The sequence below is a fragment of the Gigantopelta aegis genome, chromosome 3 (assembly GCF_016097555.1).
Source record: "Gigantopelta aegis isolate Gae_Host chromosome 3, Gae_host_genome, whole genome shotgun sequence".
Classification (NCBI taxonomy): domain Eukaryota; kingdom Metazoa; phylum Mollusca; class Gastropoda; order Neomphalida; family Peltospiridae; genus Gigantopelta; species Gigantopelta aegis.
In genome coordinates, this window is record NC_054701.1 from 1,530,311 (window position 1) to 1,548,937 (window position 18,627).

At 42.8% G+C, this 18,627-nt stretch overlaps 2 protein-coding genes across 6 annotated transcripts in view; one reads left to right on the plus strand and one right to left on the minus strand.

Annotated features, from left to right (window-relative positions):
* Positions 1-2,264: 2,264 nt before the first annotated feature.
* On the plus strand, positions 2,265-3,359 carry LOC121366742. Its single transcript, XM_041491073.1, has 2 exons — positions 2,265-2,641; positions 2,906-3,359. Exons 1-2 carry the CDS (start codon positions 2,265-2,267, stop codon positions 3,357-3,359), a joined length of 831 nt encoding a protein of 276 aa, XP_041347007.1.
* An 8,368-nt stretch (positions 3,360-11,727) lies between these two features.
* Positions 11,728-18,627, minus strand: part of LOC121367353 — a 93,734-nt gene continuing 86,834 nt past the window's right edge. For all 5 annotated transcript variants that reach the window (XM_041491474.1, XM_041491472.1, XM_041491471.1 and 2 more), the window contains 3 exons: positions 18,397-18,515; positions 15,970-16,133; positions 11,728-13,798 (listed from right to left, as the gene is read on the minus strand). In XM_041491474.1, coding sequence (XP_041347408.1) covers positions 13,660-13,798; positions 15,970-16,133; positions 18,397-18,515 — 422 coding nt within the window. In that variant the 3' untranslated portion in view covers positions 11,728-13,659. The remainder of the gene's footprint in view (positions 13,799-15,969; positions 16,134-18,396; positions 18,516-18,627) is intronic.

Consider the following 18,627-nt stretch of genomic DNA (forward strand, 5'->3'; position numbering starts at 1 on the left):
TGCCGGAAGCGTGTAATGTCCTGTATATGATTTTCTGGGGAGTGGCAGTCCTACGGGCGGTGCGGGAAGCGCGTTATGTCCTGTACAGGATTTCCTAGGGAGTGGCAGTCCTACGGGCGGTGCGGGAAGCGCGTCATGTCCTGTACAGGATATCTGTCTTCCTATGGGCGGTGCGGGAAGCGTGTTATGTCCTGTACAGGATTTCCTGGGGAGTGGCAGTCCTACGGGCGGTGCGGGAAGCGTGTTGTGTCCTGTACAGGATTTCCTGGGGAGTGGCAGTCCTACGGGCGGTGCGGGAAGCGTGTTATGTCCTGTACAGGATTTCCTGGGGAGTGGCAGTCCTACGGACGGTGCAGGAAGCGCGTTATGTACTGTACAGGATTTCTGTCTTCCTACGGGCGGTGTGGGAAGCGTGTTATGTCCTGTACGGGATTTCCTGGGGGGTGGCAGTCCTACGGGCGGTGCGGGAAGCGTGTTGTGTCCTGTACAGGATTTCCTGGGGAGTGGCAGTCCTACGGGCGGTGCGGGAAGCGTGTTATGTCCTGTACAGGATTTCCTGGGGAGTGGCAGTCCTACGGACGGTGCGGGAAGCGCGTTATGTACTGTACAGGATTTCTGTCTTCCTACGGGCGGTGCGGGAAGCGTGTTATGTCCTGTACGGGATTTCCTGGGGGGTGGCAGTCCTACGGGCGGTGCGGGAAGCGTGTTATGTCATGTACAGGATTTCCTGGGGAGTGGGAGTCCTACAGGCGGTGCGGGAAGCGTGTTATGTCCTGTACAGGATTTCCTCGGGAGTGGCAGTCCTACGGGCGGTGCGAGAAGCGCGTTATGTCCTGTACGGGATTTCTGTCTTCCTATGGGCGGTGCAGGAAGCGTGTTATGTCCTGTACAGGATTTCCTGGGGAGTGGCAGTCCTACGGGTGGTGCGGGAAGCGTGTTATGTCCTGTACAGGATCTCTGTCTTCCTATGGGCGGTTCGGGAAGCGTGTTATGTCCTGTATGGGATTTCCTGGGGAGTGGCAGTCCTACGGGCGGTGCGGGAAGCGCGTTATGTCCTGTACATGATTTCCTGGGGAGTGGCAGTCCTACGGGCGGTGCGGGAAGCGCGTTATGTCCTGTACAGGATTTCCTGGGGAGTGGCAGTCCTACGGGCGGTGCGGGAAGCGCGTTATGTCCTGTACAGGATTTCCTGGGGAGTGGCAGTCCTACGGGCGGTGCGGGAAGCGCGTTATGTCCTGTACAGGATTTCTGTCTTCCTACGGGCGGTGCGGGAAGCGTGTTATGTCCTGTACAGGATTTCCTGGGGAGTGGCAGTCCTACGGGCGGTGCGGGAAGCGCGTTATGTCCTGTACAGGATTTCCTGGGGAGTGGCAGTCCTACGGGCGGTGCGGGAAGCGTCTTATGTCCTGTACAGGATTTCCTGGGGAGTGGCAGTCCTACGGGCGGTGCGGGTAGCGCGTTATGTCCTGTACAGGATTTCTGTCTTCCTACGGGCGGCGCGGGAAGCGCGTTATGTCCTGTACAGGATTTCTGTCTTCCTACGGGCGGTGCGGGAAGCGCGTTATGTCCTGTACAGGATTTCCTGGGGAGTGGCAGTCCTACGGGCGGTGCGGGAAGCGTGTTATGTCCTGTACAGGTTTTCCTAGGGAATGGCAGTCCTACGGGCGGTGCCGGAAGCGTGTAATGTCCTGTATATGATTTTCTGGGGAGTGGCAGTCCTACGGGCGGTGCGGGAAGCGCGTTATGTCCTGTACAGGATTTCCTAGGGAGTGGCAGTCCTACGGGCGGTGCGGGAAGCGCGTCATGTCCTGTACAGGATATCTGTCTTCCTATGGGCGGTGCGGGAAGCGTGTTATGTCCTGTACAGGATTTCCTGGGGAGTGGCAGTCCTACGGGCGGTGCGGGAAGCGTGTTGTGTCCTGTACAGGATTTCCTGGGGAGTGGCAGTCCTACGGGCGGTGCGGGAAGCGTGTTATGTCCTGTACAGGATTTCCTGGGGAGTGGCAGTCCTACGGACGGTGCAGGAAGCGCGTTATGTACTGTACAGGATTTCTGTCTTCCTACGGGCGGTGTGGGAAGCGTGTTATGTCCTGTACGGGATTTCCTGGGGGGTGGCAGTCCTACGGGCGGTGCGGGAAGCGTGTTGTGTCTGTACAGGATTTCCTGGGGAGTGGCAGTCCTACGGGCGGTGCGGGAAGCGTGTTATGTCCTGTACAGGATTTCCTGGGGAGTGGCAGTCCTACGGACGGTGCGGGAAGCGCGTTATGTACTGTACAGGATTTCTGTCTTCCTACGGGCGGTGCGGGAAGCGTGTTATGTCCTGTACGGGATTTCCTGGGGGGTGGCAGTCCTACGGGCGGTGCGGGAAGCGTGTTATGTCCTGTACAGGATTTCCTGGGGAGTGGGAGTCCTACGGGCGGTGCGGGAAGCGTGTTATGTCCTGTACAGGATTTCCTCGGGAGTGGCAGTCCTACGGGCGGTGCGGGAAGCGCGTTATGTCCTGTACGGGATTTCTGTCTTCCTATGGGCGGTGCGGGAAGCGTGTTATGTCCTGTACAGGATTTCCTGGGGAGTGGCAGTCCTACGGGTGGTGCGGGAAGCGTGTTATGTCCTGTACAGGATCTCTGTCTTCCTATGGGCGGTGCGGGAAGCGTGTTATGTCCTGTATGGGATTTCCTGGGGAGTGGCAGTCCTACGGGCGGTGCGGGAAGCGCGTTATGTCCTGTACAGGATTTCCTGGGGAGTGGCAGTCCTACGGGCGGTGCGGGAAGCGCGTTATGTCCTGTACATGATTTCCTGGGGAGTGGCAGTCCTACGGGCGGTGCGGGAAGCGTGTTATGTCCTGTACAGGATTTCCTGGGGAGTGGCAGTCCTACGGACGGTGCGGGAAGTGTGTACTGTACAGGATTTCTGTCTTCCTACGGGCGGTGCGGGAAGCGTGTTATGTCCTGTACGGGATTTCCTGGGGGTGGCAGTCCTACGGGCGGTGCGGGAAGCGTGTTATGTCCTGTACAGGATTTCCTGGGGAGTGGGAGTCCTACAGGCGGTGCGGGAAGCGTGTTATGTCCTGTACAGGATTTCCTCGGGAGTGGCAGTCCTACGGGCGGTGCGAGAAGCGCGTTATGTCCTGTACGGGATTTCTGTCTTCCTATGGGCGGTGCGGGAAGCGTGTTATGTCCTGTACAGGATTTCCTGGGGAGTGGCAGTCCTACGGGTGGTGCGGGAAGCGTGTTATGTCCTGTACAGGATCTCTGTCTTCCTATGGGCGGTTCGGGAAGCGTGTTATGTCCTGTATGGGATTTCCTGGGGAGTGGCAGTCCTACGGGCGGTGCGGGAAGCGCGTTATGTCCTGTACATGATTTCCTGGGGAGTGGCAGTCCTACGGGCGGTGCGGGAAGCGCGTTATGTCCTGTACATGATTTCCTGGGGAGTGGCAGTCCTACGGGCGGTGCGGGAAGCGTGTTATCTCCTGTACCTGATTTCCTAGGGAGTGGCTGTCCTACGGGCGGTGCGGGAAGCGCGTTATGTCCTGTACAGGATTTCTCTCTTCCTATGGGCGGTGCGGGAAGCGTGTTATGTCCTTTACACGATTTCCTGGGGAGTGGCAGTCCTACGGGCGGCGCGGGAATTGCGTTATGTCCTGTACAGGATCTCTGTCTTCCTATGGGCGGTGCGGGAAGCGTGTTATGTCCTGTACAGGATTTCCTGGGGAGTGGCAGTCCTACGGGCGGTGCGGGAAGCGTGTTATGTCCTGTACAGGATTTCCGGGGAGTGGCAGTGCTACGGGCGGCGCGGGAAGCGCGTTATGTCCTGTACAGGATTTCTGTCTTCCTATGGGCGGTGCGGGAAGCGCGTTATGTCCTGTACAGGATTTCCTGGGGAGTGGCAGTCCTACGGGCGGTGCGGGAAGCGTGTTATGTCCTGTACAGGATTTCCTGGGGAGTGGCAGTCCTACGGGCGGTGCGGGAAGCGTGTTATGTCCTGTACATGATTTCCTGGGGAGTGGCAGTCCTACGGGCGGTGCGGGAAGCGCGTTATGTCCTGTACAGGATTTCTGTCTTCCTATGGGCGGTGCGGGAAGCGTGTTATGTCCTGTACATGATTTCCTGGGGAGTGGCAGTCCTTCGGGCGGTGCGGGAAGCGCGTTATGTCCTGTACAGGATTTCTGTCTTCCTATGGGCAATGCGGGAAGCGCGTTATGTCCTGTACAGGATTTCCTGGGGAGTGGCAGTCCTACGGTCGGTGCGGGAAGCGTGTTATGTCCTGTACAGGATTTCCTGGGGGTGGCAGTCGTACGGGCGGTGCGGGAAGCGCGTTATGTCCTGTACAGGATTTCTGTCTTCCTATGGGCGGTGCGGGAAGCGTGTTATGTCCTGTACAGGATTTCCTGGGGAGTGGCAGTCCTACGGGCGGTGCGGGAAGCGTGTTATGTCCTGTACATGATTTCCTGGGGAGTGGCAGTCCTACGGGCGGTGCGGGAAGCGCGTTATGTCCTGTACAGGATTTCTGTCTTCCTATGGGCGGTGCGGGAAGCGTGTTATGTCCTGTACATGATTTCCTGGGGAGTGGCAGTCCTTCGGGCGGTGCGGGAAGCGCGTTATGTCCTGTACAGGATTTCTGTCTTCCTATGGGCAATGCGGGAAGCGCGTTATGTCCTGTACAGGATTTCCTGGGGAGTGGCAGTCCTACGGTCGGTGCGGGAAGCGTGTTATGTCCTGTACAGGATTTCCTGGGGGTGGCAGTCGTACGGGCGGTGCGGGAAGCGCGTTATGTCCTGTACAGGATTTCTGTCTTCCTATGGGCGGTGCGGGAAGCGTGTTATGTCCTGTACATGATTTCCTGGGGAATGGAAGTCCTACGGGCGGTGCGGGAAGCGCGTTATGTCCTGTACAGGATTTCCTGGGGAGTGGCAGTACTACGGGCGGTGCGGGAAGCGCGTTATGTCCTGTACAGGATTTCTGTCTTCCTATGGGCAGTGCGGGAAGCGCGTTATGTCTTGTACAGGATTTCCTGGGGAGTGGCAGTCCTACGGGCGGTGCGGGAAGCGTGTTATGTCCTGTACAGGATTTCCTGGGGGGTGGCAGTCCTACGGGCGGTGCGGGTAGTCGGTGTCCTTCCGTGGTGGAGAGCCTCGCTACGTAATACTTAATTACAGAATAATAGATCGCTGACTACGCGGAATGAAATGATCCTGTGTTTGGTAGTCGGTGTCCTTCCGTGGTGGAGAGCCTCGCTACGTAATACTTAATTACAGAATAATAGATCGCCGACTACGCGGAATGAAATGATCCTGTGTTTGGTAGTCGGTGTCCTTCCGTGGTGGAAAGCCTCGCTACGTAATACTTAATTACAGACAGAACAGCACAGAACAGAACTTTATTTTACTCAGCCGCTATTCAGCAGCATATGAGGTACATTAACAATAATTATATGACAGTGACAAGATGGGGTTTACAGGAGAAAATTTACATGTACAATATCAAAACAAAAATTTCTAATAATAATAATAATAATACAAAATGAAATATATTTCTAATAGTAATAATCTATTTATCTATCTATCCATCTATACATATATATATATATATGCAAACACGGATAGTAGTAGTCGGAATAAGACAGCATAAGCTTGGAAGACAATTCTTTTTAAGGTTTACCGAATTTACGGATTATTAATTTGCACAACTTTTTTAGAAGACTTATTTTGTCATTTGTCATTAGTTGTTTAAATTTCAGCATATTGGGTTTGTTATAATAATATGGCTTTAACAATTTTTTTCGGGAGTTATTAAAGAAAGAGCATGTAAGTAGATAGTGAAATTCGTCTCCGATGTCATTTTTGTTACATAGTGTACATAGTCTGCTTTCTACTGGGGTGTTGTTCCATCGTCCTGTTTCGATTGGTAAGTAATGGTTTGATGTTCTAAATTTTAGTAACGTAGTCCAGGATATTTGTGGTAATTTTATAATATATTTTTCTAATGTTAGGTGTTCTTTAAATGTGTTGTACATTTTACCCCTTGATGATGAAGCTATGTCGCTATTTCATTATTGTAGGTACTGATCGTTTTGTCTTAATTTAACGTGATGAATAAGTAGTGGTATAGATGAAAAGTTTTGTGACATCCAAATACTGGTCATACCTAGTTGGTTAAATATATTTTCCACGTGTTTTATCCACTTATAATTATATCCAGATATGTTAGAGTCGTGTAACATTAGTTTATACAACAAGAAAGATGTTTTTGTTTGTTTTCCAGAAACAATTCGGGCCCAGATACTTATCATCCTTTGTTGGATAATTAATTTAAGGGGTTTTCTTCCAAGTTCACCGTATATCATGAATAGTGGGGTTCCTTTCCTTACTGGTAGGATGTGTTTTAAAAATTTAATATGAATAGCTTCAATAATATCAATATTTTCATGGCCCCATATTTCACATCCATATAAAAGAATCGGGACAACCATGGAATCAAATAATTTTAATTTACATTTAACTGAAAAGTTATTGTCTTTAGATTTTGATAGGATAAAGTACATTGCTTTTGTCGCCTTTTGTGTTAGCAGTTTTTTGGTGATTTTAAACCTATTTAATTTGGTAAAAGTTAACCCTAAATATTTGTACTCTTTTACGTTTTCGAGTGTTTGGTTTCCTAATGTAAATACCTTCTTGTAGTCAGTAGCAGTACCATTAAAAATGATTATTTTAGTTTTGTTTACGTTAACTTTAAGTTTCCATTTATTGCAATATTGTAAAAAGGCATTAAGGGATTGTTGTAAATCGAAGGCGTTTGTTGCGAGAAGCGCAGTATCGTCGGCATATAATAAGCATAGAAAATAAAGAATGGTTTCCGAGATTGTTGCTATGTCATCTGTGGCTATAGATACCCCAGTACAATTGTGGCTTTTTAAGTAATTATCTAGATCATTTAAATAAACAGAAAACAAAACAGGTGACAAATTTTCTCCTTGACGGACACCGATATTGCAAGGGAATAGATCTGATGTTTCATTGTTTGTACAAATGCAAGATTTTATTCCTTGATACATTTGGTAGATAATTTTGAAGAATTTTCCATTGATGTTATTTTTAAGCAATTTTTGCCAAAAACATGTAAATGCTTTTTGAAAATCTACGAAAGCGCAAAATAATTTCTTTTTTCGTTTCTTCAGAATTTCGATTAATGAATGTATATTAAATAGGTGATCAGTGGTAGAGTAACCTTTTCTGAAAGCTGTTTGAGCTTCGTTTAATATATTATTTCCTTCAATAAAGGTATTTAATCGGTTGTTTAAAATAGTCGTAAATAGTTTCGAGATGCAACAGAGCAGCGTTATCGGCCTATAGTTTTCAGGGAGTAAACGATTTCCTTTATTTTTAAAAATGGGTTTAATTACCCCCTTCAACCACTCATTTGGAAAAACACTGTTATCGAGAATTATGTTAAATAACTTGGAATAAATTGGAAGCATCATGTCGGCAGTCACTTTAATGTATTCATTTATAATATTATCGATTCCAGGTGCCTTGGCATTTTTCAGTTGTTTTATAGCATATAATATTTCTCCTTCTTCTATCTTTCTGTTTAAAACATTTGCACTGTGTGTATCTATGTTATCCAGATTTATATTTATTTCGTCTTCGTCCGGTTCGCCTTCATTTATAGTTTTGAAAAATTTATAAAAATCGTCAAGTGGGGGGAAGTTATTTTCTTCATTCTGTGGTTTTAGTAATTTGTAAAAAGCTTTGGGGTCATTTGTTCTTAAGTTACGCATTTTCTTTTCAATATTGAATTTATTTATGGAATGTTCCTTTATTAACGACTTTTTATACGATTTACTTGCATTAATAAGTCTTAGTTTATTTTCTAATGTTTTTTTTAAGTTGTAATTTTTTTTAGCCTGATGATATTTTCCACGGAGTACTCGACAACCATGCGACTTTCCGTACAGTGACTGGTGACCTTTGGGTTTTGCACGTCGGTTGATCGTGCGAGAGCGTGCTTGACCTAGAGTTGATTCAGCCGCGTCTAAAAATAGGTTTTTCATTGTCTCTGTTGTATTATCGACACGTGTTTGGATGTCAATAGACGAGTTGTTTAGGGTTGTTAGTATGTTATCGAGTGAGTCTTTATTAATGCTATTTTTAAATTCAGTAGACGCTTCGGGTTTCCACTTATTAGGCTTGTTATTTGTTGAGTATATAATACAATTTGGAATATCGTTGTCACTACATGCAGCATTCTCGTTTACATTCAAGGTAAGTATTAGGCCGCAGTGTACATCTGACAGAAGTGGGTCAAACTCATACACTTGAAAATTATTAGCTATTTTAAATATATCATGGGTGCCAATGGCATAGTCAACCACACTGCTGTCTTTACAAGTAACTTTTCCAATGTTTCTGTCATCTCCTATTCGACCATTTACTATATAAAGATTGTGTGATTTACATAGGTTCAGTAATTTAATATGCCCGTTGGATTTGCCCATATCTTGGCTTGTTCTTTCTATGGGTACATTATATGATTCTAATTTGAATATGTCATTAAAGAAATCTAACATATCATTATCTATGTCGTAAAATATGTCTATGTCTGTGTCAATTATAGTGTAATCTGGAAAACATTTAGTTCTAGAATTAAAATCACCTAACCGTAAAAGTGGGCTGTGTTGTGCTGTATTTTTAGTAATTTCATTATCAATTTGGTCAAATGTATCTTCTTTATAATATGGGGATCCAATCGGGGGGATGTATACAACACCAATAGTAAGTTTTTCACAAAGGCCTGTCATTTCCGGAGGAATGCTAAACCAAGACACATATTCAGAATTATTTGTAACATTAAAATCTATAGTAGATGCAGTTCATTTTTTATACCAGTGGCTATTCCACCAGATGAACATAATCTTTTTCTCCGGTTATTCAAAAAGAATGTGTAGCCTGGTAGTAATGTTGACATGCAGTCGGTTTGATCTGTTTTTGTTTCAGTAAGACAAAGAATGTCATACTTGGATACAAATTCTACAAACTCAGGAATTTTAAGTTTACTTCTGAGTCCACACACATTAATACAGAGAAAAGTTAATTTGGTATTTTTAGAACTGTCACAAGAGGCCAGTGGTTTGGGGATGTTGTGGTCTTTTTTCTTAGCTACACAAGGCTGATCAATTGTGACAGTGCTAATAGGAGGGGAGTCAACAGTTGTATAGGAGATAGGAGCTGTATGTACATTTGAGGTATATAAATATGGTGGATATACATATGGAGGTAAAAATACATTTGTACTACTACAACATGGTGGGTCAATATATGCGGTAAATTATTACCCGTTTGTGGATATACATTTCGAGGTAAAAATACATTTGTGCTACAATAACATGGTGGGTCAATATATGCGGATAAATTATTATCTGTTACTGAGTATACATTTGGAATATTATCACAGGGTGGGAGAACATTTATACATGAAGTATTGATAGGGGGTAAATATAGGCTTGTAATATCAGTACTATATCCAGGGGAGTTAATATTTGTAGTGTTTACTGATGGGATACAACCAGTTATGTTACTACTATAAGTTGAATCAACATATGCATTGTTAACAAATGGTATATGGAGATATGTGGGACTCTCAGGTAAGACAACATTTGCACTATTAACACAATCTAAGTTAACATTTTCACTATTTACACATGGCAAGTCAACATGTGCACTATTAACACAATCTAAGTCAACATATTCACTATTTACACATGGTAGGTCAACATTTGCACTATATACACAGTCTAAGTCAACATATTCACTATTTACAAATGATAAGTCAACATTTGCACTATATACACAGTCTAAGTCAACATATTCACTATTTACAAATGATGTCAACATTTGCACTATTAACACAATCAAAGTCAGCATATGCTCTGTTAACATATGGTAAGTCAGCATCTGTAGTATTATTAGTAATAGTATTAGAAGTATAGTTTATATTTGTCCTGCTTATACTAGGTAAGTCAACATTTGTGGTAGTACATGTATATGTTGGTGGGATTACATAGACTTTACCCTCACACAGTAAATCAGCAGGTTTGGTACTGACATTTGTAGCAGCATAACAAGGAAATTCAGCACATGTAGTTTGTACAGAGGATAAACTGACATTTGTAGTACAGCTAGGAGGTAAGTCAGATATAGGGGGATTGGCACAGATTGAGTCTGGAATCGCAGATTTTTCCACAGTCTGGTTAACTTCAAAGAGCATTTGTAATAATTGTTAGTGCTATTTGTTTTTGCTCTCAGGAGTGAATCGTGTTAAACTTTAGTTTTTCTATTTATGTATCAGTTAATGTTTATCAATTACCAGTCATTTAGTTATGTTAAAAATTGATACATCACAGATCAAGCAATCTGAGGAAGGACCCGGTAACATGTGGTTTGCCAGATCAGTTTAAAAAAGTTCTGCTTTCTTGTCATCCAAGCAATCTTTCGTAGGGCACAGAAATGGGGGTGGGTGGCCAGATTGGAGAAAGAAAGTAGAGGTGCGAAGCGTAAATAATTTTGTGTAAAACAAATTTACTTAAGTGTTTTATTTGTTAGTTACGTTCCGCCATGTTTTGACATCTGTAAAATACGTCAACATTACTTTCTGTTATTTATATATGTATGTAAATGCCTTCTTTTTTTCGTTTTTTATTTTCTGTCAATAAATACATGTAGCCTATATGCCCAAGCATATATTTCAAATTCATCTGGGTTATCTTTGTTGTTTTATTTACTTACTTTTACAATATATGCAAAATGAATATATATATATATATATATATATATATATATATATATATATATATATATATATATATGTGTGTGTGTGTGTGTGTGTGTGTGTGTGTGTGTTGTTTGCGTGCGAATGTCTGTGTATCTCTCTTTGTGTGTGTGTGTGTGTAGTTATTTGTTTATGTAATTCTTTATAATTGTTACCACATAATTTATTAACCGCGCCCCGTTCGCTTTATTACTTCAACACCAATAGTGTTGTATTATACAACCAACTGTCATGACTGAGTTGGCCAACTCGTCGATCTCTCGACTTCTATGACTGTCCAGTTGGTAGTCTGCGCTCTCTTACAACTAGATTTACATCGTATACAACTCGTACTACGACCGATTAGTTGTTAATCTGAGCACACCCATCGTAAGTCGGGAGTTGGGGAAATTACAACGCAACCATCGAGTTGGCCAAATCCACCGTGGCAGTTGATAGTCTGAGCCTATTATTATTCAACAGTTTCGTTTTCATTTCAACTTATTTTTGTGCTTATATCCAATTAAGGTTCAAGCACGTTGTACTGGGAACACACCTCAGCTATCTGGGCTGTCTGTCCAGGACAGTGGGTTAGTTGTGTAGAGGTTAGTGAGAGAGAAGAGGGTGTAGTGGTCTTACACCTACCCAATGAGTCGTTAAAACTCGCTCTGGGTGGGAGCCGGTACTGGGCTGCGAACCCTGTACCTACCAGCCTGTAGTCCGATGGCTTAACCACAGCGCCACCGAGGCCGGTAACAGTTGTTAAACGAACTTTACCTTTTACTCAACAGTGGACGTCCACTGTCCGCAAACACCACGCCCACAATCAAGCAAAGACCACACCCACAATCGTCCACACTCAAGTAAACACCACGCCCACAATCAAGTAAAACAATTTGTATTATATTAAACAGATAAGACATTATATTGATAAATGTTTTAATGACAAAATAACAAGTTGATGATTGTTTCATGTATGAAATAATGTCGGTGAAGTGATATTATAATAACTTAGACAAGGTTGAATTTAGGATGATTGCATATTGTAAAGGTTTATGTTTTGTTACGTATATACGTTCATTAAAAAAGTGTTAACCCTTTGTGTTTTATTTTATATCCACAATAACGTTTTACAATACTGCTTAACCCTCCAACACCTTCCTCCATAGCCTTCATTTTTTTTTTTTTTTAATTATTATACGGCATATTTTGAAATTCATCACAAATTAACTGGTCAGAAACTACAAACAGCGCGACTCAACTTTCAAACTATTTTTCCTTTCCAAAGTTGTCTTCCCTAAGTGACTCCAATTCAAGGACTGCACTTCTGGCAGTCTGTTAAACTGTAACGCTCAAATAAATAAATCATTACGTGTAACCGAGATCCATCAGGATTTTTCTTCCCAGTTTGACCCCAAATGGCGACCACAACTACATGAATTCATTTGACACACGAGCATTTTGTTACTGACACAAAGTCAGTACAACGCAATTTGCATATGAGCCAGACGAGCGTGACGTGTATGACACGTGTTACAGCCCGGCAGATGTCCGATCTCTGTGACCAATGAAAACGATACACGTGTTACAGCTAGTCAGACGACCGATCTCTGTGACCAATGAAAACGATACACGTGTTACAGCCAGTCAGACGACCGATCTCTATCACCAATGAAAACGATATACGTATGACAGCCAGACAGACGACCGATCTCTGTGACCAATGAAAACGATATACGTATGACAGCCAGACAGACGACGGATCTTTGTGACCAATGAAAACGATACACGTGATACATATAGGCAGACGACGGAGCTCTGTGACCAATGAAAAACGATACACGTGTTGCAGCCAGACAGACGACGGATATCTGTGACCAATGAAAATGATACACGTGTTACATCTAGGCAGACGACGGATCTCTGTGACCAATGAAAACGATATACGTGTTACTGTTACCATGTGCGATTATTTTGATTATCCAAACAATGACGTCCACGCTCAGCCTGTGTTCAGTGTATCAAATACAACCCAGTCTGTGTTCAATATATACACATATATCAAATACAACTAGTGTCACAATCACTAAATATTGTCTTGGTCAAACATTCATAGATTGCAAAGAAAATAAATAATAGTTTGCTTAAAGGCAGCGTGTGGAATGACATAATATTGATAAAAGTTCTTTAAAATGTAACATATATTTTATGATTTGCGAAGGCGTACGAAATGTATAAAGCAACGGAAGGAAAAATTGACCCTCCTTTAAAATAATGTCCAAAATGTGTTCGTGTGTGTTCTTTTCTGCCCGTGTAATTTTGTTTTATCTTTAGGCTAATATATAAACACTTTTTTAGGAAAACATTCATGGATTCAAAACGTAAATAAATCCATAAGTGTGACATAGATTGTTGTTGACCATTTTAGCCTAATCTGAACCGGCTTCCTTACAGAGTGCAAACAATATTAAAAGCTGAAAACACCAACCACCGAGGACACTACAATACAATACTTAATATCATGTTGTTAAGAGGGGTTTTTTTGTTCATTATTTCAAACCAGGCTATATGAAATTTGTGTTGGGTTTTATCTCCTACTAGTATTATTAGTTTTGCTTTTGGCGACTTTACTTCTTCGAGTCGTTATGGTATTTTCAAAACTGTACTGTACTTCAGCCTAACCAAGCATATGAATATATTGCTTTCTAAAAGAAAGCCAATTACTAACATGTACTTTTAAAAACAGGCTCTGGGTAACAACTTGTGACAATGACGTCACACGATAAAAATATATTGCATCTTCTTCACGAGTTGTAAAATAAAGAGATATTATTAAACCATCTCCTGGAATCGACTGTTACTGATCCAACATCTTGAGCATGTTCTTCACCAGAGGGTTGACGTCAATGCCGCGCATCTTCCAGTCTAGCGCACAGAAGTCCGCACACTCGATCTTATCTCTCTGGTACTGAGTCAGATCCACCGTCTCCTCCGTGCTGAAAACACAACACAAGTCTTTTAAAAACAAGTCTCACAATTTACAACATGATGAAATGTCAACACTACGTACTGAAAACACAAACAAGTCTTTTAAAAACAAGTGTCACAATTTACAACATGATGAAATGTCAACACTATGTACTGAAAACACAACACGTCTTTTAAAAACAAGTGTCACAATTTACAACATGATGAAATGTCAACACTATGTACTGAAAACACAACACGTCTTTTAAAAACAAGTGTCATAATTTACAACATGATGAAATGTTAACACTACGTACTGAAAACACAACACAAGTCTCTTAAAAACAAGTGTCATAATTTACAACATGATGAAATGTCAACACTATGACGCATTTGACTAGTGTCCATGGTAACACAGGTTTGAAAATAGAACTGTCCTGGGTTATTAGTCCAGCAGCGATGTGATGGATAGTAGATGGATGGGTGACCGCCTGAGAACACCGAATAGTGTACACGACACCAGTGTAGCCAGAAAGGGGGCGTCAGGTTACGCCCCAGCCCCCAATACAATCCCGGGGTTTTATTCAACTCTTTTTACAGTCCGGACCATCGAAGATGGGGAACGTTATGCCTCACGTTTTCGAAAAGTCACTTTTATTTAAACAATGAAACAAAAACACATTCGAGCAATGTAATAGATTTATGTAGACAACAACAACAACAACAAAATTCTTACGTTTATAATCAAGTGTATAACTGTATCACTGCATAGCATTTCTAATCTATGTAAATTATCTAGCAACATAATTATGATATTTGTTTTGTCATTTACATCAAAATAATAAATGATATTTGGGAACCCAAAAGCGTGGTTTAAAACGCAGCAAAAAGACCCCACAAAAAACCCCTCAATGAAAGAAAACGCGCCAGGACAATGTTAAAAGGGGTCAACAACAAAGGGGTCAACAACAAAGCAAGTCTGTGGGGGAAGGACTCCATACGAACGTTACTGACTTCACGCCTTCGGACTTCACCTTTTCGGACTCTATATGTGTGTATGTAATATACAAAATGTATGTGACATGCTTTGTATATTATGCCCCACCCCCTTCAAAACCCCTTAAATACACGACCAGTGTTTCTGCCAGAAAGAAATGTTTGGGTATGGTGCTATGGAATTGAATGCAACCACAGTCAACAGGGGGGTATGGGGGGCCTCCCCCCAGAAAGAAAATGGGTTAAGTTTAGGGTTAGAAAATCATATAGTAATGAGTAATTAATTTTGTTAAAAAGTTAACTTAAAAAACCACAAAAAAACTGCAAAAATATTTGGGTATGGGGCCATACCCATTTTACACTCTGGCAGAAACCCTAACGACTATAGACGAAGGACCGATTTTAGCCTTCAAAAGTAACCGTATAGTCCCCCCCCCCCCCCCCCAGTACGACCCCCCCCCCCCCCCCAATGCGCTATGACTACACAATCACAGTGGTAGTGTTTAGAAGAGCCAGCGTGTGGCTGTGAGACCTACATGAACTCCGAGTAAAGAAACCGTATAGCCCCCCCCCCCCCCCCGTACGATGCCCTCCCATGCGCTATGACTACACGATCACGGTGGTGGTGTTTAGAAGAGCCAGAGTGTGGCTGTGGGACCTACATGAACTCGGGGTAGACCTACATGAACTCGCGGGAGACCTACATGAACTCGGAGTAGACCTACATGAACTCGAGGTAGACCTACATGAACTCGGGTGAGACATACATGAACCCGGGGGTAGACCTACATGAACTCTAGGTAGACCTACATGAACTCGGGGGGAGACCTACATGAACTCGGGGGTAGACCTACATGAACTCGGGGGTAGACCTACATGAACTCGAGAGAGACCTACATGTACTCGGGGGTAGACCTACATGAACTCGGGTGAGACATACATGAACCCGGGGGTAGACCTACATGAACTCTAGGTAGACCTACATGAACTCGGGGGGAGACCTACATGAACTCGGGGGGGGAGACCTACATGAACTCGGGGGTAGACCTACATGAACTCGGGGGGGTAGACCTACATGAACTCGCGGGAGACCTACATGAACTCGGGGGAGACCTACATGAACTCGGGGGTAGACCTACATGAACTCGGGGTAGACCTACATGAACTCCGGGGGTAGACCTACATGAACTTGGGGTAGACCTACATGAACTCGGGGTACAACATCCGCTCGGCGAAGGCCGCGATCCCGCAGAAGAACTTGGTGTCCACGTGCGAGTCCACGGTCACGTTCAACATCTTATACAGCTTCTTCACGTGCTCTGACGTAATCGTGTTTACCAGCACCGCCTTCAGCGAGCGCTCCAGGTCCTGTTGACACAAACAACACATCGTGTAAACACATAACGCGTCTCGTTCAAGTCAGATACACGGATTGATTTTCTGATCTCCCATCTGTCTCAAATGTTTAGGCTAACTCTTTAGTCAAAATAATTACTATCTCCCATCTGTCTCACATGTTTTGGCCAACTCTTTAATCAAAATAATTACTATCTCCCATCTGTCTCACATGTTTTGGCCAACTCTTTAATCAAAATAATTATTATCTCCCATCTGTCAAATGTTTTGGCCATCGTGTCTTTTTTTTTTTTTTTACTTCCTTTCATGTGTTTTGAAATATTGAAGATTGATGTTGTATTCCTTTCTCTGGTGGGTTTTTTTATTTATTTTTTTGTATTACCCCAGAACCCATTTGGTAATGTCAGGGTTGGGGGCCCTGGAGTCATTACTTACAGTATGAGTCTATAATATAACTACATATAGGCCTATATGTCAGGGATTTATCCAGACATTCTCTGGTACCCAAAAAGGTCCCCCTCCCAAAAGAAACAGGCATTGAAAATTCCCAATTTGTCTTCATTGTTTATTTTATTTTCCCCGTTTCATCTGCTATGGGACCCTAGTGAAAAATCCTGGACAAATCTCTGCATGTACATGTATAAATATGCATGTATAGAGGTTATTCTCAACAAGGGAAGCAAAATGATGTGACGTGAATAACTTCTATTAAAAATAACCAATATACAATACCTTTACATTACAGGTTTCATATGGGCAGATAAAAAATAAGAGAGAATGTTCAAGTCAAGAAAGAAAGAAAAAAAAAAAGAAAAAAAAAAGAAAAAAATAAAGAGTAAAGAAGACAGATTTCCAAACTATAACCATTAACCATTAGTTTCGAAGAAAATTTGCCAAGGTCTCCAAACTTCTTCAAATTCACTGAACTGACAATTTTTTATACAGTATATATTTTTCAATTTGCAGTTTATCTTTGATTATATTTTGAAGTGCCTCAACATTTAGTCCGGACTTCTGAATTTTCATTCTATAAATGTAATATTTTACATTAATAATTAGCCAATTAATAAATCTGTATTTTTGAATGTTTCTGGTTGGAGATAACAAAAATGACAAATATCTCTGTTGATGTTCTACACTTACCTTGTAATCGTCCAGTCTGTGTGTGGATGTTCTACACTTACCTTGAAGTCGTCGTGTCTCTGTGTTGTTGCTCTACACTTACCTTGTAATCGTCCTGTCTCTGTGTTGATGTTCTACACTTACCTTGTAATCGTCCTGTCTCTGTGTTGATGTTCTACACTTACCTTGTAATCGTCCAGTCTGTGTGTGGATGTTCTACACTTACCTTGAAGTCGTCGTGTCTCTGTGTTGTTGCTCTACACTTACCTTGTAATCGTCCTGTCTCTGTGTTGATGTTCTACACTTACCTTGTAATCGTCCTGTCTCTGTGTTGATGTTCTACACTTACCTTGTAATCGTCCTGTCTGTGTTGATGTTCTACATTTAACTTGTAATCGTCCTGTCTCTGTGTTGATGTTCTACATTTACCTTGTAATCGTCGTGTCTCTGTGTTGATGTTCTACACTTACCTTGTAATCGTCGTGTCTCTGTGTTGTTGTTCTACACTTACCTTGTAATCGTCCTCTGTGTGTGGATGTTCTACTTACCTTGTAATCGTCCTCTTTGTGTTGATGTTCTACACTTACCTTGTAATTGTCATGTCTGTGTTGATGTTCTACACTTACCTTGTAATCGTCCTCTCTGTGTTGATGTTCTACACTTACCTTGTAATCGTCCTCTCTGCGTTGATGTTCTATCGTTACCTTGTAATCGTTGTGTCTCTGTGTTGATGTTCTACATTTACCTTGTAATCATCGTGTCTCTGTGTTGATGTTCTACACTTACCTTGTAATCGTCGTGTCTCTGTGTTGATGTTCTACACTTACCTTGTAATCGTCGTGTCTCTGTGTTGTTGTTCTACACTTACCTTGTAATCGTCGTGTCTCTGTGTTGATGTTCTACACTTACCTTGTAATCGTCCTCTTTGTGTTGATGTTCTACACTTACCTTGTAATTGTCGTGTCTCTGTGTTGATGTTCTACACTTACCTTGTAATTGTCGTGTCTCTATGTTGATGTTCTACACTTACCTTGTAATCGTCGTGTCTCTGTGTTGATGTTCTACACTTACTTTGTAATCATCGTGTTTCTGTGTTGATGTTCTACACTTACCTTGTAATCGGTCTCTCTCTGTGTTGATGTTTTACACATACCTTAAAATCGATGGCCCCCGTCCTGTTGTTCTTCATCCTGAAAAACACTTTCTTGTAGAGATTCAGTCTCCTAGAAGTCACGATACAGTAATCCGTGAGATACTGCTCCGGTGTCATGTCTGAAAAACACAAACAGAACATGACACACTATAAATACACATACAAACCATGTTGTGTAAACCTGACACAGTATAAATACACAAACAAACCCATGTTGTGTAAACCACAGTA

Bases quoted from the DNA above. Each gene is read 5' to 3' on its own strand.
- LOC121366742 (XM_041491073.1), top strand. From the start codon at position 2,265: ATGTACTGTACAGGATTTCTGTCTTCCTACGGGCGGTGCGGGAAGCGT. The intron at 2,642-2,905 runs GTGCGGGAAGCG...TGTACTGTACAG, and splicing joins TCTCTGTCTTCCTATGGGCG to GATTTCTGTCTTCCTACGGG.